A 23,898-nucleotide genomic window follows, 5' to 3' on the forward strand; every position below is an offset into this window, starting at 1 on the left:
TTAATTACCAGTTAGATGTTCTCTGGGTTTCAGTGACTTCGCCAGCTTCAGGGTAGGAAATGATGATCTCATGGTGTTTTTTTCCACTGCCAGAGCCTTTAACTCCCGAAAGCAGCTCCAGTGTCTTTGCCTGAATTAAGTAAAACTGCTCTAATTGCTAAAGGCCAAATCTTTTTCTTTCCTGGGTGTTTTTTCTCACTTTAAAAGTTCCTTCTCTATATGGGTTTTGTGTGTATATAAATATTATGAAGTGAAACAATACAAACAGGAATAATCTGCACTCAGCCAGTGATTATGGTCTGCTGTGTATGTGTCTCTCCATGTCCACATACTACAGAACCCCGGTTCTCGACTGTTCGAAAACCGAATCCTTTTTTCCCATTAGAAATAATGTAGATTGAATTAATCCAGTCCAGACCCCCAAATGTTTCCGTTTTAACCTTTCTTATATACAGTACATGTCTAATGTACTGCTTAATCTATAAACACTCTATAAACAAAAAGGACATAAGATGAGGTTTGACGGTAAACTGACTCGCACTGTCACTCCGTTGTCGCCTGACTGATCATACAGTTAATCAGCATCAAAGGGTTGAGAAGTGAATTGTTCAAGATAGGGACATTCAAGAACTGAGGTTTGACTTTATATCTAAATTTGATAGACATAAACATTTCCCGTTTTTTACTAAAGTGAGATTATATATAAAAATACATACACACACATACATGTATTATTCTTTGTTTACACAATATAACAAACATGTAATTATAGGTTAAAAACTAGTGCTTTAATTTTAATAACATAACATTCTACAGTATGTAGTTACCACTGACAATGTAATTATTCTCCTATAGGTAGACAGGTGGTTTCCAGTTTTCTGCCCCTACTAACAACGCTACATTGCTTTTGTCCACATATCCTGTGGTGCTTTTGTGTGTTCTGTGGGGTAGTCTCAAAAGTAAAATTGTTGGGTTAAAAGAACTGGTATTTTTAATTTTAATAAGTGCTGCCGCATTTTATAAAATACTGTAGCAATTTAGTCCTATTGGGAACACACAAATATGCATTTGTTTCTCTCCTCTCTTTCCCTAGGACTTCAACTTTTTGTCTAGGTGGCCACATGCTTTTATTTTTTAACTAGAGGCCCAGTGCACGACATTTGTGCACTCGAGGCAGGGGGTGGGAGGTCCCTCAGCCCAGCCTGCACCCTTTTGCAGTCCAGGAGCCCTCAGGGGATGTCCAACTGACGGCTTAGCCCTGCTTGCAGAGGGGGGAGAGGCTCTCACCGCCGCCGCTGCGCTCACCAGCCATTAGCCCAGCCTCTGGCTGAGTGGTGCCCCCCCGTGGGACTGCACTGACCACCAGGGGGCAGCTCCTGCATTGAGCGTCTGTCCCCTGGTGGTCAGTGTGCACCATAGTGACCGGTCGTTCTGCTGTTCTGTTGATTTGCATATTAGCCTTTTATTATACAGGATCAGAGAACTTTACTAAGTTGTGTCTCATTCTTGACCATTCTTTGTCAGTTTCACCTGGGACACAGCCTTTCATTCTGTACATTTCTTATTTCTTCAGTATTTTCTTAATTATATCTTTAAATTTTTGTCTGTTCCATTTTTTTGGTTCGTAAGGGCTCCAGTAATGATGTGCTGATATTTCTTTGACTTCTGTTCCTGTCATTTTCCTTTCTTTCCTCACCTTTCTCTGTCCTGCCCTCTAAATCACATGCCATGTTCAGCATCTTTGCTGTGTTGTTTCCAACATGGCCTTTATTTTTATGATACATTTATTTTTCAATCCCATTAGCCACATTTAAAGTGTTAAACAGCCACCTGTGGCTACCAGCTACAGTGTGGGCAGCAAAGCACTAGAAGAGGACAAAAGGCTTGGAGTTCTATGGACTCGACTCACTTCCTTATTCTGCACAGTGCTAACCCCCAGGCGTCACTGGAGAAGCCCGAGGCTCTAAGAGTTAGAAAGTCACTGCGGTAGTAAAACCACATCATGGGTGAGATGAGTTTCACGTAGAAATGACCAGAGACTATAACTGGTGCTGCGAAGTGTGGGTATCCCCTGCCCAACTCTAACAGCAAGGAGACGAGATGGATCTGGTGCACAAGGCTAGACTCTATATATAGCCTAGATAATAAAAGGCTATAACATGCAAATCGACCGAACGGCGGAACGACCGGTCACTATGATGCTCACTGACCACCAGGGGGCAGATGCATAACGCAGGAGCTGCCCCCTGGTGGTCAGTGCACTCCCACAGGGGGAGCACTGCTCAGCCAGAAGCCCTGAGCCAGGCTCACAGCTGGTGAGTGCAGTGGCGGTGGCAGGAGCCTCTCCCGCCTCTGCAGCAGCACTAAGGATGTCCAACTGCTGGCCTAGGCCCACTTCCTAAGCCGTCAGTTGGACATCCCCTGAGGGCTCCCGGACTACAAGAGGGCGCAGGCTGGGCTGAGGGACCCCCGCCAAGTGCATGAATTTCGTGCACCGGGCCTCTAGTATATATATGGAAGCCCAGCACACTTTACGGCGGAACCAGAACGACTGGTGGCTATGACGTGCACTGCAGCAGCTAACAAGCCTGACCCAGGCCCCAATTACCCCCCACCGCATCCCCGTGCCCCTCACCCACCCCCAGTCCCTCACCGCTCCCCGCCACCGGCCTGACCCGATCGGCCCCCAACAGGAGGAGCTGAAGCGGGGAGCACAGTGGGCAGCAGCTTAGCCAGAGTTGCGGTGGCGGCACGTACACCGCAGCCTCCTGAGCCCTGAGGTGGGGTGAGGGGGGCAGCAGCAGCAGTCCAGCCACCACACCTCCATTCCCCCAGCTGCCGTCGTTGCCAAGCCCGAGCACCACTGGCCATGGCCATGACGCCCAATCCCCAAGAGCTGCTGCCACTGGCCAGCCCCAGTAGTTTGGGGACCAGGAGGAAGGAGAGAACAAAGCAGTGACGCCAAAAGGTTCGAGGCTGGCACCACAGGCAGGGGAGTATGGCTGGGGGCTGGGGAAGTGGTGCCCTGGGAATTGGGCTTGAACCCCGCCAGGCTGCTGCCTGTTATCATGGAAACTGCATCCACAGGCCCCGCAAATGGCACCAGGGACCCAGGTCCCTAGACTGCCCCCTCCTGGCAGCGCACCTCTGTATCTTCCTTGCGCTCCCCACCTTGAGCGCCAATTCTCCCCCAGCCCCACACACCTCACTTCGCCCCAGGCGACTATAAATGTTAGCAGATTGGTCAAAAACCTTAATTTCATTTTCCCAAAGACTTGGAAGAAAACAAAATACTATTAATTCTTTTATTTAATGATCATTATTATTCTGGCTTTTAAAATGGTCCTCAGAGGCAAAATGCAGCACCTGGCACTGGAGTGCCTCTGTACAAGTTTCTTCTGCCGAGGGGTTGGGGCTGTTAAGGACCTCTTGTCCAGTTGTGATGATTTCAAGGGGTGTGTATGCACACAGCGTGCATGCCAGTGACCTGGATGCTGACAACAAAGCGATGGGCAGGCCCACTGCCCCTAAACCCGGCTGTCCTGGGCAGAGGTGACTTTAACCGGCCCTTACCCATTCCCTCCACCGTCCCCCCCTCCCATCCTCCATTTCTCCCTCTCTCCATGGAGGAAACAGAAATTCCAGGGTGTGGTGTGATGTCTAACTCAGGAGGGACAGCATTGCCAGAGGGCTGAGGGTTGCCTTTCATTCCCAGCGGCAGGGATGCAGGGAACACGGACTCTTGCAGGGAGCACTGAAACTTGCAACCCCTTCAAGTGGCCGGCCTGCCTGTGGTGTCACAGGACTTGGGTGGTGAGTGGGTGAGGTTCAGCTTACCAGCTGTCTGGACTCTCCCGGGCTTTTGAAAATTGCCCTGGGTTCAGCCTCCCTTCACCTGACTCCCCGCTTCCAAACCAGAGCACTCAGTACCCAGAGGGGACCAGGGGGTCTGAGGCATCCTGGCCCAGGGTTGCAGGAGGCACGTTCAGGAAGGAGCTGCCAGCCTGGTAGTGTTTTTCTAGGGCCTGGGGAAGAGGGTGCTGTGTTGTGTGCTCCAAGAAAGCTTTGTTGTGGTGGAATGGGTGTGTAGCTTTGGAAATGTAGCTTTCCAAGGCCTGGGGTGGTGGGTGCTCCCAGCGGAGGGGAAAGGCAGCAGGACTGGCCTTCGTGCTCTTGGCAGCTGATTTAGGGGGAACCCCTTTCTTAAGCCACCGCCTCTTACTGGTCACACAACGTGGCCTTACGCAGCTTTTGCTCTGCTCCAGTACAAGATTTGAGCTGAGAAAAGGAGCCTTGGGGAATGCGTTAAATAAAATGGCAACATACTGAAGGGAAGAGAAAAAGTGACTATCTTACAAGCAAAAAATGAAAAGACTTAAATCTGAAAAACCCATGTCCTATATTAATTATTATATGAGAGGTTGGGAGTGGGGTTGAGGGGAAAGATAAGACTAAGATGGCTGCCTAACCTGTCTTTCAACTTCATCTAATAAAATGAAAACGAAACTCTTTATTATTGCATATTAAGATGGCAAAAGATAATAGGTAAATAAAGGTAGCTTTTTTGTTGGGTTACCACTACCATTCTTTGATAAGGGCAGCTCATGGTTCAGAACCTTTATCCACCATCATCGAAGTAAATTACTTCTTTACTAGAGGCCCGATGCACAAAGATTCGTGCAAGTATCGGCCTTCCTTCCCCTGGCTGCTGGCACTGCCTTCACTCCGGCCCGGAGCCACCTTTCTACCTTTGCTCCGGCCTGGAGCCACTTTCCACCTTCCCATGCTGCCCAGAGGCCCGGAGCGGCTGGGGTGGTGTGGAACACCTGCGTCATCACCCCGCCTCCTCGGCACCTGCATATGCAAATTAACCTTCCATCTTTGTTGGATTAATTTGCATACTCACTCCTGATTGGATGGTGGGCGTCACGAAGGTATGGTCAATTTGCATCTTTCTCTTTTATTAGTGTAGACAGACATGGCCTACCTTCTATTAGTGTCACCAGGGTCGGGGAGATTAGGGAGAGGAAGCCAAGTGCCCAGTGTTCAGTAATACTATCCACTAACATGAATTGCTATTTATACAATGTTTATAACTCCAGCTGTCACAAAGCAGGCACTTGCAATTTTCAACATCATCATCATAATTATTATTGTAGAATTATTGTACTTCGTTAGCTATCATAGGGGTTTCCTATCCTGGGCACAAATCTATATATATAAAAACCCTATATGCAAAGTGCCCCCTCAGGAGTTCAACCAACTGGGAGTTTGATCACTCGCAATGACGTGCGCTGACCACCAGGAGACAGCATGGAACGAAGGAAGGCCCTGGCTGGCAGCCCAAGGAAGGCCAGATCAGCCCTGATCGCCGGCCAGGCCTAGGGACCCTACCCATGCACTAATTTCATGCACCGGGCCTCTAGTGTACATATATAAAAGCCTAATATGCTAAGTGTCTGTCTGACCGTTTGATAAAAGCCTAATATGCTAAGTGTCCATCTGACCGTTTGACTGGCAGCTATGATGCACTGACCACTAGGGGCCAGATGCTCAACGCAGGAGCTGCCCCGATGGTCAGTGCACTCCCACAGCGGGAGCGCCACTCAGCTGACTGACCTGGCAAGCACAGCTGTAGTGGCGCTAGCCTCACCCACGGACATTCCCCCTCCGTGCTCCTCCCCCATCCAGACCAGGACGGGGACCGGAATCAGGACTGACTGGGTGCAAGCCCACAGCCGCTTCTTGGTCCTGGGCGTGCCGTTATCACCCTAGGACGGGCGCACAGAGACTGCAGCAAGGCAGGAGCGAGCCTACTGAGCGGCAGCAGCAGCAGGCACAGCAGGACTGGGATGAGCAGGAGCAACGTGGCGCCCGACCCCAGGCTTGGGCTCCTCCCTGGCTGCCTGACGCTTCACGCATTACTACATCCCTCGGGGGATGCTGGACTGCCAGTTTCAGCCCGATCCCTGCAGGCCAGGCCGAGGGACCCCACCGGTGCATTTGTGCACCAGGCCTCTAACCTATATAAAAGCCTAAGTGACCGTCCAACCGTCTGCCCAATAGCTATGACTCTCAATGACCACCAAGGGGCAGACGCTCCAACCAGTAGAGGGCACCTGATTCCTCGTGGAGTTGGCCATGGGTTAGTTGCTGCTGGGGCACTGTTGGCCCTGAAATCTGCTTCACCCGCACCCTGGACCCATCGGGGGATGTCGGAGGCCTGGTGCATGGATTTGTGTACCCGTGGGGTCCCTCAGCCTGGTCTGTGCCCTCTCGCAATCCGAGACCCCTTGGGCGATGTCGGAGAGCTGGTTTTGGCCCAATCCCCGCAGTCCAGGCCAAGGGGCCCCATCGGTGCACGAATCCTGGCACCAGGCCTCTAGTAGGATTATAAAATGCTGATAAGATCTTACCAACTGAATTATAAGGGCAGTCTAGAGAAAGCCTATGTGGACAGAAGTGGGTGGTCTCCTGGAGCCTAGAAAAAGGGAGTTCCTATGCCATAAATCATCAGGGCCCAGCATTGTCCCAGGAGAGGGGTTGATGGGATATAATGGGCCTATCCCTCAGCAGAAAGGGGAGCTCCAGATGGTCATAGCTCCCTGACCCAGGCCCATAATTTCCCTGGCTCTGACCCCAAGATCTCTAAGTAGACTCCAAATAACTGGCTTCCTATGGAATTTCCCAAAGGGACAGAACGTACTCACTAAAGGATGCCAGTATGCAGTCTAATTGGCAGGTGTGTTCTGAAATCAAGTTAATAAATTTGGCATCTGATTTAAGAAATTAGTTTCTGACAATTGTCCAGCCCAATTCCATTTTTAAAAATGGCAACTGAAAGGGATTTCTGAACGCTGTAGGGTTAAGGGAGGCATTCGGGACCATGCTGACTCCACTATGGCAGTGACCCTGAACTTCTGAACACACAGTTGGCCTGGGTTACCACCACACTCTGGCCTGAGCTAAACTCAGTGAGGGACTAAGCCTCAGGAGTGCCTCTGAGAGGAGCAGATAAAAGGATTACTGGCATCAGGAACTGCAGAAGGGATTTCCTAATAGTGCAGTTCGGTTCCTTCAGATTATGTGGCTGCTTTTGCATTATGGTGCCACCTCTTGGATGTAAATTGAAAATCTAGGTTCTTACATTTTTTTTAGTCTCTAGGCACGTTTTAAAAAATAATCTGGTCCTAGCCGGTTTGGCTCAGTGGATAGAGTGCTGGCCTGCGGATTGAAGGGTCCGAGGTTTGATTCCAGTCAAGAGCACATTCCCAGGTTGTGGGCACGGTACCTAGTTGGGGGGCATGCAGGAGGCAGCAGATCAATGAGTCTCTCTCACTGATGTTTCTATCTCTTTCTCTCTCCTTTCCTCTCGGAAATCAATTTTTTTAAAAAAATCTGAAGTGGGAGCCATGGTAGGTTCCAAAATGTATATTCTGCATTACAGTTAAAGGAACTACTCAACCAAATTCCTGAATTTGTAAGAGGGGCACTGTTCACAAAGATCATTGTTCACAGCCCAGAAAAGAACTGCCTCTAAAGTTGTGAGTTTTTAACTGTTTGGAATTTTGAACAATGCAAAGGTGTCACTTACACGCTCTGGTTCTCTCTCCAACTCCTTGCTGGCAAAGGAGAAAAGGCTCACAGAACTAGGAGTCTAGGTTTTGCTTTCTCAGGTTCTGTCAATGTAGGCAAAACAATACACATACCTTAATTAAAAAGTACGTTATTGCTAAAAAATGCTAACCGTCATCTGAGTTTTCAGGGAGTCGTAATCTTTTTGCTGGTGGAGAGTCTTGCTTCAATGTCAATAGCTGCTGACTGATCAGGGTGGTGGTGGCTGAAGGCTGGGGCGGCTGTGGGAATTTCTTAAAATAAGACAACAATGAACTTTGCCTCAACGACTGACTCTTCCTTTCGTGGATGATTTTTCTGTAGCACGCGATGCTGTTTGATAGCATTCCACCCACAGTGTAACTTCTTTCAAAATTGGAGTCAATCCTCTCAAACCCTGCTGCTGCCTCATCAACTAAGTTTATGTAATATTCTAAATCCCTTGTTGTCATTTCAACGATCTTCACATCACCTTCACCAGGAGCAGCCTCCATCTCAAGAAACCACTTTCTCTGCTCCTCCATAAGAAGCAACTCCTCGTCCGTTAAAGCTCTAGCATGAGATTGCAGCCATTCAGTCACATCTTCAGGCCCCACTTCTAATTCCAGTTCTCTTGCTATTTCCACCACATCTGCAGTCACTTCCTCCAATGAAGCCTGGAACTCCTCAAACTCATCCGTGAGGGTTGGAATCAACTTCTTCCAAACTCCTGTTATGGCTGATGTTTTGACCTCATCCCACGAATCACGGATGTTCTTAATGGCATCTAGAATGCTGAATCCTTTCCAGAAGGTTTTCAATTTACTTTGCCCAGATCCGTCAGAGGAGTCACTATCTGTGGCAGCTATAGCCTTACGAAATACATTTCTTAAATAATAAGACTTGAAAGTTGAAATTACTCCTTGACCCATGGGCTGCAGAGTGGATGCTGTGTTAGCAGGTATGAAAATAACATTAATCTCATTGTACAACTCCTTCAGAGCTCTTGGGTGAACAGGTGTATTGTCAATAAGCAGTAATATTTTGAAAGGGATCTTCTTTTCTGAGCAGTAGGTCTCGACAGCGGGCTTAAAATATTCAGTAAACCATGATGTAAACAAATGTGCTGTCATCCAGGCTTTGGTGTTCCATTTATAGAGCACAGGCAGAGTAGCTTTAGCATAATTCTTAAGGGCAATAGGATTTTCAGAATAATAAACGAGCATTGGCTTCAACTTAAAGTCACCAGCTGCATTAGCCCCTAACAAGAGAGTCAGCCTGTCCTTTGAAGCTTTGAAGCCAGGCATTGCCTTCTCCTCTCTGGCTATGAAAGTTCTAGATGGCATCTTCTTCCAATATAAGGCTGTTTCATCTACATTGAAAATCTGTTGTGCAGTGTAGCCACCTTCCTTAATTATTTTAGCTAGATCTTCTGGGTAACTTGCTGCAGCTTCTATATCAGCACCTGCTGCTTCACCTTGCACTTTTATGTTACAGAGACGGCATCTTTCCTTAAACCTCATGAACCAACCTCTGCTGGCCTCAAACTTTTCTTCTGCAGCTTCCTCACCTCTCTCAGCCTTTATAGAATTGAAAAGCATTAAGGCCTTAGCTTGGATTAGGCTCTGGCTTAAGGGAATGTTGTGGCTGGTTTGATCTTTTATCCAGACCACTAACACTTTCTCCATATCAGCAATCAGGCTGTTTTGCTTTCTTATCACGCGTGTGTTCATTGGAGTAGCACTTTTCATTTCCTTCAAGAACTTTTCCTTTGCATTCACAACTTGGCTAACTGTTTGTCGCAGGAGGCCTAGCTTTCGGCCTATCTCCGCTTTTGACATGCCTTCCTCACTAAGTTTAATCATTTCCAGCTTCTGATTTAAAGTGAGAGACGTGCGACTCTTCCTTTCACTTGAACACGTAAAGGCCATTGTAGGGTTATAAATCGGCCTAAGTTCACTGTTGTTTATCTCCGACTAGGAGGCCTGAGGAAAGGGAGAGCGATAGGGGAACAGCTGGTGAGTAGTCAGAACACAGACATTTATCAATCAGGTTCACCATCTTATATGAGTGTGGTTTGTGGTGCCACAAAACAATTACAATAGCATCAAAGATCACTGTTCACAGATCACCGCAACAAATATAATAATAATAAAAAAGTTTGAAATATTGTCCGAAACCGGTTTGGCTCAGTGGATAGAGCATCAGCCTGCGGACTGAAAGGTCCCAGGTTCGATTCCGGTCAAGGGCATGTACCTTGGTTGCGGGCATGTCCCCAGTAGGGGGTGTGCAGGAGGCAGCTGATCGATGTTTCTCTCTCATCGATGTTTCTAACTCTCTATCCCTCTCCCTTCCTCTCTGTAAAAAATCAATAAAAAAATATATTTAAAAAAAATTTATTAAAAAAAAAAAAAAGTTTGAAATATTGAGAGAATTGCCAAAATGTGTCACAAAGACACAAGGTGAGCAAATGCCATTGGAAGAATGGTACGGACAGACTTGCTCAATACAGGGTGGCCATAAGCCTGCAATTTGTAAAACCCTGTATCTGTGAAGTGCAATAAAACAAGGTATGCCTGTACAAGTCTTGATTATTCTTTCTTACTTTTCCATAAAATGCTCAAGGGTTTCAAAAAGATGCAGAAAACATTTTTGCATAAAGATAAACATTTTATGGTATAGAGAGTACAAAAAATATTGGCAAGTTTTCCTGTCACTTGTAAACTGGATTAGAAGCAATCCCTAGAATTCCATAAGTGTTGCAGAAATACTGTCATTCTAATTTACAATCAGGATAAAGTGTATTCAAGTGGGAGTCAAGGGATCTGGGTTCTAGTTGTCATTCTGCACAGTGCGGTCCGAGTGTCTCTCAACTCCCGGGTATCAGAAGCACCACCACCAAACGAAAGGGGCTGAAGCAGGTCATCGTAACAGCCTCCCACCTCTGTTACTAGGGTCTGCAATGCCATGAAACCAGAGCAGCATGTTCCAAGCCATGTTCATGTGCAGCACCTTTAAAATTCCGACTTCTTTTGGAGACCTGTTCTTATTTAATACATTGACTTCTGTGCATTTAAGAGGCAATTTCCTGTTTACCAGCCTCTTCATCATTAGCAATAAAAACAGTTTCTCAAGGATGTATTTTTTTCTTACTTTTATTTTTTTTCAACTTGCTTTTCCAATTTCTCCAAGACCTCTTCTGGAGTTATGGAGGCCAAAAGCTTTACCACTTTTTCACGGGATTTACCGCCCTGGATTAAAAGGAAAAGACAGTGTCAGGAGAACATACTAAACTTTCTAACACTATCAGAAACAGACCTCAGTTGTATGCCTTGTGGACATATCCTTGTGGGGTTTTTACAGGTGGCCTGGATCTTTCCTGATGGCTTCCCTACCACTTTCTCCTGGCCACTGTGATCTAACCAAAGACTATCGCTTAGATTCCACCTTACTATAAATTTTACAACTCTCCAGGGTTTTTACCTTCAAATATCAATTTTTGTAATAATAAAAGCTGGGTATTAAAATTCTTTGATGAATATGGAATCCAGATGTATAATATTCTGGTTTCCAGTAATTTTTTTGTTTAAATTAAAAGTGAAAATTATTTTTAAATTGTCAAAACCAATATTGCAATTTCATATGAACTTTGTATAAAAATAATTCCAAGATCAACCAAAGGACTTGTATGCATGCATATAAGCCTAACCAATGGACACAGACACCAGGGGGGTGAGGGCATGGGGGGCGGGGGAAGGGGGGATAAGGACACATATGTAATACCTTAATCAATAAAGAAAAATAAAATAATTCCAAAATACAGAACAAATTGTTACTCTCTATGCTGTTACATTTTAGAATTTTTTTTCAAAATTCACATTTTAAGTGCTGTGATTCTATAACCACTTAAGGCAACTATTGAAAACCATTTGTTTTGAAATACATCCTTTAAAAAAATTAAATCTGAGCAGGGATTTACCTAGTTGGGTAGAACTTCTCAGGTAGAAGAGTGGGGAGTGCCTTACAAGCAAATATCAGAGCATGCACACGGGCAGAAAACCAGAGGGGCCTGGCGTGCAGAGGGATTTTTAGGTGCAGCCTGTTAATCAATGACTGAATGCCAGCTGCAACCTGGATGGGAGCTATGGAGTGTGGCACTGGAAAACAAGTTGAGCTTTAAGAGATACAGACAGGGCTGGGTCTCACTCCTGCAGATTCTATTTCAGTAATTCTAGCAGGGGTCCTCAAACTACGGCCTGCGGGCCTCATGCGGCCCGCCGAGGACATTTATCCGGCCCGCCGGGTGCCGCTGCCTGTCCTGCTTAGCAGCCGACTCGTCCCGGGCCCGCAGTGCGCATAGGAATTTGTTCATAGTTTTTTTTTTAAACTATAGTCCGGCCCTCCAACGGTCTGAGGGACAGTGAACTGGCCCCCTGTTTAAAAAGTTTGAGGACCCCTGTCTAGGGCAATGCCCAAGAACCTGAGTTTTAGAAACCACTCCCAGGCCGTCTTGATGTCCACCCCTAGTGCAAACCTGTGGCATGAATGACTTCAGATGAGCTTCTCCCCATGAGCACGGTAACATGCAGGACCAGAAATACTTGACGGACTCACTAACGGAGATGGCCAACGACACGAACCATTTTAGATTGTTTAGTATGGTGACTCGAAGGAAGAAAGGAGCAAAATTAATCTGACAGAAGAGGTACAGGAGAAAGTGCTGGAAATGGCGGCCACTGAGGAATGTAAGTAGCGTGCATGGACGGTCTTAACAAGGATTGGGTGCAGTAGAAATGAAGGAGATGAGAGGGGAAGAATTCAGATTTTAGATTTTAGTGGTTAAATGAATATGACAGTTAAAAACAACTAGTTTTTCAATTACTTGGAAAAGAAAAAAAAAATCAGTCTTTTTAAAATAACTGAAGTGTAATAAAAGATATTTAGCCCTGGCCAGATGGCTCAATTGGTTTGAGTGTCACCCTGTAAACCAGAAGGTTGTGGGTTCTATTCCCGGTCAGGGTACATACCTAGGTTGCGGGTTCAGTCCTTGGTCAGGATGCCGTATGGGAGGCAACCAATCGATGTTTCTCACATCGATGTTTCTTGCTCTCTCTCTCCCCCTTCCTCTCTCTCTAAAAAATCTATAACAAAACATATCCTCAGGTATTTTAAAGTTATATATATAAAAGAGAGAAAGAGATACCTACCTTATCTAAAACCACATCACTCTTCCTGAGTTCTAAGACCTTGGAGAGATACCGACAGAGCTCAGCGTTAGCCTCTCCTTCCGATGGAGGTGCTGCAATAGCTACACTTACAGCTTCGGTTGTCAGATCTGGAATGAAAGCAGTGTGCACTTTACCCTTGAGGAGTTCTTTGGGAAGTGAGAGTATTTTGTAAAAGAATTTGCATTTGCCTGGCACACAGTAGGTTTTTAACTGTTAGATGCAGAAATGAAGGATTAAACTAATCAGACTTAAGGGGAACATACACATGATAAATATGCCTCCAATAATACAGAAAACAAATTCAGAGGAAAAAGAAATGTTTATGCTGACCAAGATGGGCCTAAAGAATCCTGAGCAGCATGGGGCGGTGAGGGCCTGGGGCGGGGGGTGGGAGCAGGCTTGAGGGGTCAATGGGGGGGAATAGGGGGACATACATAATATTTCCAACAATAAGGAATTATTAAGAAAGAAAAACAAAAAAGCCTGGGCAGTATTTAGGCAACTGGAAAACACGCTTATCTGATAGCAGGTGCTCCAGGAGGGAGCCAGGAGCTGGGGTGTAGGCCCAGCAAACATCACTGAAGACGGATAAACAGGGTTCGGTTTCCTCATGAGGAAAACGAGAGCACGGGGCTAGATCTGCCTTGTATGTGAAATGCCTCTTTAATGTTTTCTAACTGTAACATTTAATAAATAGTTACATGACACATACACTAATTTTAAGGGCACACGAACATGTTTTAAGGACTTTATAAATATTAACTTGTGTAATCCTCCTAACAACTTTATGAAAGTACTAATACCAATATTATATCCATTTTACAAATGAAATAGGAATCAAGATGGGCCCAAGGTCACATGGCTGGAAAGTGATGTTGTGAATCAAAAATAAATTTGAACCCATTCTTTGAAATCCAGGGACAATGAACCCTGCTTCCGAACAGTGGTCGGGACTCCCCCATCAACACCGCCTTTATGAAGAGCAGCTGCCTGCTATTCTGAGAGAGAAGTATTTGCTCAAAGCAGTTTGCGAGTGGGCTGGCGCTGGCCCTACACCTGGGGTTCCGCAGGCATTTCCACACACTCACACCTTCCCTGTGTGAACAACCGGGCCACAGGGTCCCCAAGAATGCGGTGAAACAACTGTCCTCCTCTCCTGCCACTGATCCTAAGGGGGGCTTTTTCTCACATTTTAAATAAAATAAAGTGTTTAACTGATACAGATTTTGCCTTCCGTACTGGCACATAAGATACTTGTGTACCTTACAGTTGATGGCACCTCAGACCTAACGAAACATGGTATCCCAACAGCCGACAGTGCCCACAGCAATACTTAGGAAACGCTGGCCAAGGAGGGTATGGCCAAGCGGGCACAGCCATTCACACAACCAGGCCTAGCACCCAATTCTGAGGCCTAATTTTCACAATATTTTAAAAAATTGGAATACAGAGCTTTAGAGGTGAAAAAGACTTTCAAGATAATTCAGATCGCCGGAACCGGTTTGGCTCAGTGGATAGAGCGTCAGCCTGCGGACTGAAAGGTCCCGGGTTCGATTCCGGTCAAGGGCATGTACCTTGGTTGCGGGCACATCCCTAGTGGGAGGTGTGCAGGAGGCAGCTGATCGATGTTTCGAACTCTCTATCCCTCTCCCTTCCTCTCTGTAAAAAATCAATAAAATATATTAAAAAAAAAAAAAAAAAAGGCCTCTAACTGCGGATGTGAAAAACACACCTGCCTGTTAGGATCAACTTCCAACTAACCAAGGCGAAGGGAAGAGGGAGGGGACACCTGATCCGCATAGGTCGCCCGCCCCAGTGTCCAGAGGTACCTGTGACGGCATTTTGTTTAGAACCCGGTTTGGCATGGATGGCTATGGTGACACAACCTTTGGGATCAACTGCCACGGGGCCTAAGGGAGGAAGTGGTTTCTCTGGCTCCTTGCTCTGGCTTTTACCCTAAAACGACAACAACAACCACACTACAACTTCACAGGTTACAGAATATTTCCCCGCACATGTAATCCTTCCGCCTCTAACCAGGACAAATCGTGGTGTCCGGGGCATTCTGGCCACCCCGCATGGCTCCAACACCCTTCAAGGCCCAAATCCATTCTTCCGGGCGGCCGTCCCATCACCCCACACACTTCCCGCCCGTCTGGAAGGCCTGGCTCCGGCTCCCCACACCTCAGTGCTGGCTCACTGCCACCGTCTGCTCGGTGCGTCCCATCCCGCCGAAGCACAGACCACGCGTGCAGCGCGAGCTAATGAACGTTTGTGAACTAAACCTGGAAGCGTCTATGTACGTGAATTTGGGGGAAAGGCCCCACAGCGATCTTTAAAAGGCCTGCTGTGCAACGTTAGTTGTCCTACAACTTTCCGTTTGGCACACACGAACTCTGCCCCGGGCAGCCTGCAGGCAAAGGCTATGTGTAAAGGGGAGTAAGGACCCCTGGGGCAGGCCCCCGGGAGCTCGGGCTGCGGGAGGGACCGCGCGCAGGGCGTCGCTCCCGGAGAAGGAGGGCTGTCCGGCCTGGGCACCCCGGCACCTGGCCGCGGGGTCCCGGAGTCCGCCCTGCAGAGGGGGCGCGGCGAGTCCCCGACAGAAGGGGTGAGGAGGAGGGCGCAGAGCAAAGCCTCTTGGGGGGCGCAGGACGAAGGCGCCACCCGACACACACCCGCCCGGCATGTGGGGCCGAGGCCGGCGCAGGCAGCAGACGCGGCCCAGGGAGCCCCCTGGTGGAGGCGGCCGGCGAGCGAGGCGGGAAGGGCAGCCGGAGCCCCCACCCGCGCGGCCCGCTCCTCTCCCGCGCCCACCCCTCCGCTGCCGCGGGACTTGCTACTGGCCTTGCTCGTCGCACCAACTTTCTTCGGCATCTCGGCGCCCGCAGGGAGCCGGGCGGAGGCCCGAGCACCAGGTCCCGCCCCGAGCGGCCTGAACGCGCGGCCGAGCCGGAGCATCCCCCGCTGAAGCGGCGGGGCGGGCGGCGGCGTCGGAAACGCCCTCTGCGCCTGCGCACACGGCGGGCGGGCGCGGCCTCGGGAGCCTCGCCTTGGCTCCGGCGCGAGGGCGACACCTGTCGGTCGGCGGGAGCAAGACTCCTGGATCCTCCAGGCAGGGTTGGGCAAACTTTTTGACTAGAGGGCCACAATGGGTTCTTAAACTGGACCGGAGGGCCGTAACAAAAGCATGGATGGAGTGTTTGTGTGAACTAATATAAATTCAAAGTAAAGGAGCGGAGGGGAGAGCAAGAGAACCGGCTAGAACAGCCGGATCCGGCCCGCGGGCCGTAGTTTGCCCAAGGCTGCTCCAGAGCCTGCGTGGGCCCCTCTTGTCCTGGGATGTGGCGCCAGAAACCCAGAGGTGGGAAGCACCCACCTTATGCCAGGCTCTCAGGCTCCCACAGTGTAAGGAGCGGAGGCTAACTGGTGTAGGGAATACTGTTAAAACTTTCTTAATATGTTTTTATTGATTTCAGAGAGAGGAAGGGATAATCATCATGATGAGAATCATCAAATGGCTGCCTCTAGCACGCCCCCTAGTGGGGATGGGGCCCACAACCCGGGCATGTGCCCTGACTGACCTGGTTCATGGGTCGAGGCTCAACCACTGTGCCACACCGGTGGGGCAGGGAGTAATTTGACTTCACTGTGAAGGAGTTAACTGGCATCTGGAGGGGCACATGACATTGACTTTTTGAAGGAAAAAAAAAACACACAAAAAAACTGGATGGCAGTTAATAGGATAGGGATAGCCTATCAATGTTGATAGGAATGAAGCCAGGAGAGGGAGGGTAAAACAGAGGCAGAGGGTGGGGTTCTGAGCACAACAGGAGAGAATGACTCTTCTACAGGAAGCCTTAGTCAAGACACCTTTTCTTTTTATATTTATATTTTATTGATATTTTACAGAGGAATGGAGAGGAAGAGTTAGAAACATCGATGAGAGAGAAACATCGATCAGCTGCCTCCTGCACACCTCCCACTGGGGATGTGCCCGCAACCAATGTACGTGCCCCTGACCGGAATCGAACCCGGGACCCCTCAGTCCGCAGGCCGACGCTCTATCCACTGAGCCAAACCGGTTTCGGCGACACCTTTTCTTTTTATATATTTTTTTTTTATTGATTTTTTACAGAGAGGAAGGGAGAGGGAGAGTTAGAAACATCGATGAGAGAGAAACGTCAGTCAGCTGCCTCCCGCTCACCCCCTACTGGGGATGTGCCTGAACCAAGGTACATGCCCTTGAACGGAATCGAACCTGGGACCCTTCAGTCCACAGACCGACACTCTATCCGCTGAGCCAAACTGGTTAGGGCAAGACACCTTTTCTTCATAAATGGACAACCTCGGTGCCCACGTAGGTGTGCTTATAGGTTTGGTGGGCGGAGCTGGAGCTTTTCATCAGCTACAGGAGGGGAGGTGTTCGGAGAGTATAACAGATTTAAATACTCGGGAGAATGGCAAAGAGCTGAGTACTGAAGCCCTCCCCTGGCTGCACCAATGATCTAGTTCAGTGGTTCTCAACCTTTCTAATGCCACGACCCTTTAATACAGGTCCTCATGTTGTGGTGACCCCCAACCATAACATTATTTTCGTTGCTACTTCATAACTGTAATTTTGCTACTGTTATGAATCGTAGTGTAAATATCTGTGTTTTCCGATGGTCTTGGGCTCTACAGCAGCGGTTCTCAACCTGTGGGTCGCCTAAGACCATCGGAAAACACAGATATTTACATTACGATTCATAACAGTAGCAAAATTACAGTTATGAAGTAGCAACGAAAATAATTTTATGGTTGGGGGTCACCACAATATGAGGAACTGTATTAAAGGTTGAGAACCACTGATCTAGTTGAACCTGGAGACCATAAAATCATCACGGCGTCAATCTGTACACTATCATTTTGAACACTTTGGACCCAGCAGCCAGGAAATTAAAGATAAGGCGCACAATTGAATTCATCCAGGTGGGTGCGAGGGGGTTCTGGGTTATTAAGTAAAGTGATCAAAGGTCAAAAGCGGAGAAGAAAAAATGAAGAATCAAAGGTGGCGTCTAATTGGGTAGAAAATGAAGAGGTTTGATAGAACACAGTGAGAAGGAAACGACAATCTTAAGGTTCAATAACGTAAGTGGGGTGCAAGGGAGACTGAGGAGCATCGAAGGTGTGGTCGGAGTGGGATGTCTGTACTTTTCCAGGTCGTGCAGTTCCACACAATAAGGCGCACTGTGTGGTCCTGAGAAGCAGCGGAGGTGGAACAGCGAAGGCACTGGGGGAGGGAAAGGAAGTGGAAAGCTGGTTTGGATGGGTCGTCTACCCCACATGGACACTGAGGCCACTCAGTACGAAGGCTTTGGTAGAAGGAAGTGAACCAGGTGTCAAACCAGAGACGTATTTTGTTTGAAATCAGTTAAGAAATGGGGCACAGCCATAGCTGGTTTGACTCAGTGGATAGATAGAGCATCGACCTGCAGACTGAAGGATCCCGAGTTCGATTCCGGTCAAGGGCATGTACCTCGGATGCAGGCTCCTGGCCCTGGTTGGGGGCATGCAGGAGGCAACCAATCGATGTGTCTCTCTCACATCAGTGTTTCTCTCTGTCTCTCCCTCTCCCTTCCACTATCTCTAAAAAAATAAATGGAAAAATATCCTCGGGTAATGATTTAAAAAACAACAACAATAGCAACAAAGAAACCAATTAATTTAATATTCATTATACAAAAACATGAAAATAAAGGCCCATCCTAACAACTTTAAAAAAAAAAAGAAAAAAGAGCCGAAACCGGTTTGGCTCAGTGGATAGAGCGTCGGCCTGCGGACTGAAGGGTCCCGGGTTCGATTCCGGTCAAGGGCACGTACCTTGGTTGCGGGCACATCCCCAGTAGGGGGTGTGCAGGAGGCAGCTGATCGATGTTTCTCTCTCATCGATGTTTCTAGCTCTCTATCCCTCTTCCTTCCTCTCTGTAAAATATCAATAAAATATATTAAAAAAAAAAAAAAGTCCCCCCAAGCAATTAAAAAAAAAAAAAGAAAAAAGAAGGAAATGGGGCACAAAAGCTGAATCCGTATTAAATAAAATTGGTTAGGTCATGACAGTCTCCGTTAGAGCTTTGACAGTTGTGATGGAAATAAAAGAAGCGCTTGCTATGGTGAATTGTAAGTGGTATCTGGCCGTTGTCTAGATGGTAAAGACAGAGAATAGAGGAGTCCTATAAAGAGCCATTCAGGGGTGGCAGCCATCTCCTGCTCGGCACCATGGCTGCCCTCAGAGCCCTCGTGAAACCCGAGATTGTCAAAAAGAGGTCCAAGCTCATCCGGCACCAGTCCGACCGATGTCAAAATTAAGCGGAACTGGCGGGTACCCGGAGGCACTGACAATGGGGCGCGTAGGAGACTCAGGGGCCAGATCCCGATGCCCAGCGCCGGCTATGGGAGCAGCGAGAACACAAACACGTGCTGCCCAGTGGCTGTCGGACGTTTCTGGTCCACAGCGTCCAGGAGCTTGAAGAGCTGCTGATGTGCAGTCATCTTACTGCGCTGAGACTGCTCGCCACGTCTCCCCAGAGGACCGCACAGCCACTGTGGAAGGCGCAGCCAGCTGGCCAGCAGTCACCAATCGCAATGCCAGGCTGCGCAGCGAAGAAAATGAATAGACAGATTGTGTACACATTGTATTTGTGTTAATAAGATCATAAAATTCTGCCATCTGGCATTTCAAAAAAAACCAACAAAAACCATTCAGGGACTCTCCCCTTCCTCACGGGGGAGTCTGTACTTGTTCTTGAATACCTTTCCACCTTTGCTATCCCAAAAACAAACCATTCCGCCTTCCCCAAAGGTGAGGTATCAGCTCCATTTGCCACCTAACCTGTCTCCCTGACTTGTTTCTGCCCCAAATTTCGGCCTCTGGAGGGAAAAAGAGTGGGCTAGTGCCCAGTGGTGTGGGAAAGGACAGGGACTATGATCCAAATGGCAGGAAACCGATTGTAAATATTTGTACTGGCTCCTATTTCAACTTCTTTCAGTTCTTCGTAACGTTCCATGTAACAACTCCATCTTGTACCAATAGAGAAAATGGATTTTTAAAAAATATTTTTATTGACTTCAGAGGCAGGGAGAGGGAGAGAGGGAGAGAGAGAGAGAAACATCAATGTTGAGAGAGAATCATTGATCAGCTGCCTCCTGCACGTCCCACACTGGGGATTGAGCCCACAACCTGGGCATGTGCCCTGACAGGGAATCGAACCGTGACCTTCTGGTTCATAGGTCGACGCTCAACCACTGAGCCACGCTGTCTGGGTGAAATGGATTTTTAAAGCATGCAAACTACACAAGAGGATAAATGAGCCATGCAGCTCGGGGGCTGGCATCACTATGGCAGCATCCTCTTTCTAAAGACGCATTTGCCTAATACAAGCGACAATGACCAGGTTTTAAATCTGGAAAGCTGCAGCAGGGGAGCAGAACAAAGAAAGCAGTTTGAAGGAGATGGGACTGGAAAGGGAAGTGGAACAGAAACTTTTGTTTTTTTATTTTGTATGTATTTTTACAGATTCAGAGAGGAAGGGAAAGGGAGAGATAGAAACATCAATGATGAGAGAGAGTCATTGACTGGCTGCCTCCTGCACACCCCACCTGGGGATGGAGCCCACAACCCAGGAACGTGCTGACAGGGAATCCAACTGTGACCTCCTGGTTCATAGGTCAACACTCAACCAATAAGCCATGCCAGCCCTGGCCAGGCAGGAACAGTTAAGTTTTACACATATTGCATGTAACATCGGCTCTCTCTAAGGTCCTAAAACCTGTCTATTCCCAGGTAAACTTTTCTCTAAAACTACAGATACCACTATAGTTTTACTACTATGTAGACCTAAAGCAAAGGATACTTTGATAATGCAAAGAAATAATCTCAATTTGCGGGGTAGATACTGGAATCATCACACTTTTTTTTTTTTAAATATATTTTGATTTTCACAGAGAGGAAGGGAGAGGGATAGAGAGCCAGAAACATCGATGAGAGAGAAACATCGATCAGCTGCCTCCTGCACACCTCCCACTGGGGATGTGCCCGCAACCAAGGTACATGCCCTTGACCGGAATCGAACCTGGGACCCCTCAGTCCGCAGGCCGACGCTCTATCCACTGAGCCAAACCGGTTTCGGCTCATCACACTTTTTAAAAAATAGAAAATACTTTATATTCTACAGTAAATACAGGTTAGCCAGGGCCTATTGTGAAGTTGGAGAAAATGGTGACACGTTACTCTGGGACCCAGAATAATAATATTGCCCACCTCTGTAGCTTGGGAGATAGACCTGAGCTTAAATTCTGCCTCCCACCAGTTAATATTTTTTTAATTAGTTATAACATTTAAAAAATTTTTTAAATCCTCACTTGAGGATATTTTCCACTAAGTTTTAGAGAGTGGAAGAGAGAAGGAAAGACAGAGAGAAACATCAATGTGAGAGAAACTCATCGATTGGCTGCCTCCTGCACAAGCCCCAACTAGCGCCCGGGCTAGGGAGGAGCCTGCAACCAAGGTACTTGCCCTTGACCGGAATCGAACCCAGGACCCTTCGGTCTGCAGGCCAATGCTCTATCCACTGAGCCAAACCCGCTAGGGCAGTTAATAACCTTTTAAACATGAATTCCTTTGCCTGTGAAGTGGGTATTACAATAGCACTTACCTCATAGCGACGTTGTGAGAAACAAGTGAGAATGTGTGTCCAGTACTTAGTGCAGAGGCTGGTACACAGTGACCACTCCGGTAGCTATTACTGACACTAAACAGCAGTGAGACGGCCACCACACTGCCACAGATCAGTAACAAGCAGTCTTCATTTTCCTCCCTCCTGAGATTAGACCCGAGGCCACGAAAACCTCATCAAGAAACAGATGACAGCAGATGTCACTGCTGCGGTTCCTATGACTTGCTTTACGGCAGCAGCGAGGCATTCTTAATTTGTGTTGCATTACTTCTGTAAATAAAAAATAAGTTAAACCTGCCCTAACTGGTTTGGCTCAGTGGATAGAGCATCGGACTGAGGACTGAAGGATCCCGGGTTCGACTCCAGTCAAGGGCACATGCCGGGTTGCAGGCTCGATCCCCGGTAGGGACATACAAGAGACAGCCCTTCAATGATTCTGTCATCATTGATGTTTCTATCTCTCTCTCCTCTCCCTTCCTCTCTGAAATCAATAAAAATATATGTAAAAGAAAAAAAAGTTAAGCATCCGTTAGAACTCTTGTGCCAAAATGGCATCTTTACACTGAACTTTTAGAAAAAAAAGACAGGTGACAAAAAAAATAATAAATGGGTAATATTTATTTTTTAAAAATTCCAGGGATGCCCCATATCAGTAAACAGTCCCGTTTCTTGTGCCTCCGCTATAGCTACCTTCAGTCACAATCACTGTTCAGTGCAACATACTGGAGGCATTTGAAATGCCTCAAACATTGAAAAACATGAACTTATCGCCAGTACACCATCCTGTTTAAGGCAGAAGTATTTTCCACAGTGGTTGATGCAGAGTGTTTGCTGGTTAACCAGAACCACACATCCCACGGATACTCCAGTTAGCTCAGGTTTAGATCCATAAGGTCATGGAACTGGGGAGAGAAAAACTTCCCTTTCCTTCAGCAATGTCAAGCGACCTCTGCCACATGCTACCTCACGACCTTCTTAAAAATATACCATGAAATACAATGAAAGAAATTTTACATACTCATTACTATTCTTTGAAAAAATTAATTCTATTTAAGTTGATACTTTTTGACTTGTGACTTTTAACCATCTTCCACAACTTACACTTAATTATACATGTTTTTATAAGATAATCGCTTTCCAAAGAAAAAAGAATGTCATTTATATAAAAATTTTCCTTTATAAAAAAGTGTATAAATATCATTCTGCCACATATACTTCCTATCCTTCCTACTACCGCTGTTCCTGTGACATCTGTGAAGTCATGAATATTAACCATGTTTGCCTTCTTAGATACAAGTGTGTAGGTGACAAAGTATGGTGTCACTTCAGCAGGAGTGATATGTTGGATATCTTCAAAATTTCAAAGTAGTTGTTAGAAATGTTAGTATTTCATCCTATTTCGTGCTGTGTAAGCTTGTCACCCCAATGTTGACCTTAAGTGGGTTTACCTACGCACCACCATCACCACCACCACCTCAACCTTAGCAACTCTCAGCAGCATCCCCCATACAGACAGGTGTAATGGTGTGGTTCAGTGATAAAGAATCTAATCTTAGACTATACCTTAGATCCTTTGTTTTATCACATTATTGTGAATTTGTACAAACTCCATTTGTAGTTTAAAACTGTACTATGTAGCACATTACTATACTATTACAAAATATCCTTTTCTGTAAAAGCATTGAAAAATTTTCTTGGGCATTTATTAGGCCTATTTCTAGCAATATTCCAAATGTTAACAAACAGATATTTCAAAACTCCAAATATAAGGTCAGTTTTCTTAATGTCTGAAATTAGAGGAATAGGAATTCTATAGGAAAACTGACCCATGTAATCTCATATAACCTTAAAAATAATTCAAACAAACCAGCTATATAACAAAAATCTTTCAATTATAAAACTGTTGAAAGATCATGAGTCAGTTGATTTATGAAATTATACAAGATAAAGCTGAAATAGCTGTGTGTTTTTTTAAACAAACCCAGTTTTCTTTTCCCCTAAGGTTATAAGAAAATGGAAAATCTGCCTTTAAATTATGCAGAGATTTAAATAAACATTTATCTATCTCCTCTAAGAAACTAAAATGTTTCTCATCTTAAAATTATAAATATTCATAACACTCAAATTTTTTGTGTGGCCAGGTTTTTTATGCCGCTGAGATCAGACTGTATGGTACAATTTAGCCAAGATGTATTATAATGCTAAATTAGGTGTAAAATATTATTTCTGGTATTTGTCCGTCTTCTATGGAAGTGCCATTATTGTTGCCTGGTGAACTAAAAAAGAAAAAAACAGTCTTGCTAGCAGATGTTTCATGCACTACTTTCTTCAATCCTTTTGTGCCATAGTGGGAATCTGGGCCCTAA

General features: G+C 46.6%; 2 protein-coding genes across 2 annotated transcripts in view; both read right to left on the reverse strand.

Moving 5' to 3' along the window:
* Positions 1-7,417: 7,417 nt before the first annotated feature.
* Positions 7,418-15,826, reverse strand: LOC308238934 (UPF0235 protein C15orf40 homolog). The gene is made up of 5 exons (XM_080651424.1): positions 15,666-15,826; positions 14,651-14,777; positions 12,801-12,928; positions 10,747-10,844; positions 7,418-9,578 (listed from the first exon to the last, which is right to left on the reverse strand). The coding sequence occupies exons 1-4, from the start codon at positions 15,777-15,779 to the stop codon at positions 10,749-10,751; spliced, it is 465 nt and encodes a 154-aa protein (XP_080507550.1). The 5' UTR covers positions 15,780-15,826; the 3' UTR covers positions 7,418-9,578; positions 10,747-10,748.
* Positions 15,827-22,131: 6,305 nt separating this feature from the next.
* Positions 22,132-23,898, reverse strand: part of BTBD1 (BTB domain containing 1) — a 33,817-nt gene continuing 32,050 nt past the window's right edge. Inside the window, exon 8 of the mRNA XM_080651772.1 lies at positions 22,132-23,894. Coding sequence (XP_080507898.1) covers positions 23,739-23,894 — 156 coding nt within the window. The 3' untranslated portion in view covers positions 22,132-23,738. The remainder of the gene's footprint in view (positions 23,895-23,898) is intronic.

The sequence above is a fragment of the Plecotus auritus genome (assembly GCF_963455305.1).
Source record: "Plecotus auritus genome assembly, chromosome: 15".
NCBI lineage: Eukaryota > Metazoa > Chordata > Mammalia > Chiroptera > Vespertilionidae > Plecotus > Plecotus auritus.

Coding starts and splice junctions, on each gene's coding strand:
- LOC308238934 (XM_080651424.1), bottom strand. CDS start 15,779: ATGCTCCGGCTCGGCCGCGCGTTCAGGCCGCTCGGGGCGGGACCTGGT. Junction 14,778..15,665: donor AAGTTGGTGCGACGAGCAAG/GCCAGTAGCAAG, acceptor TTGTCGTTTTAG/GGTAAAAGCCAGAGCAAGGA. Junction 12,929..14,650: donor TAAACAAAATGCCGTCACAG/GTACCTCTGGAC, acceptor CTTTCATTCCAG/ATCTGACAACCGAAGCTGTA.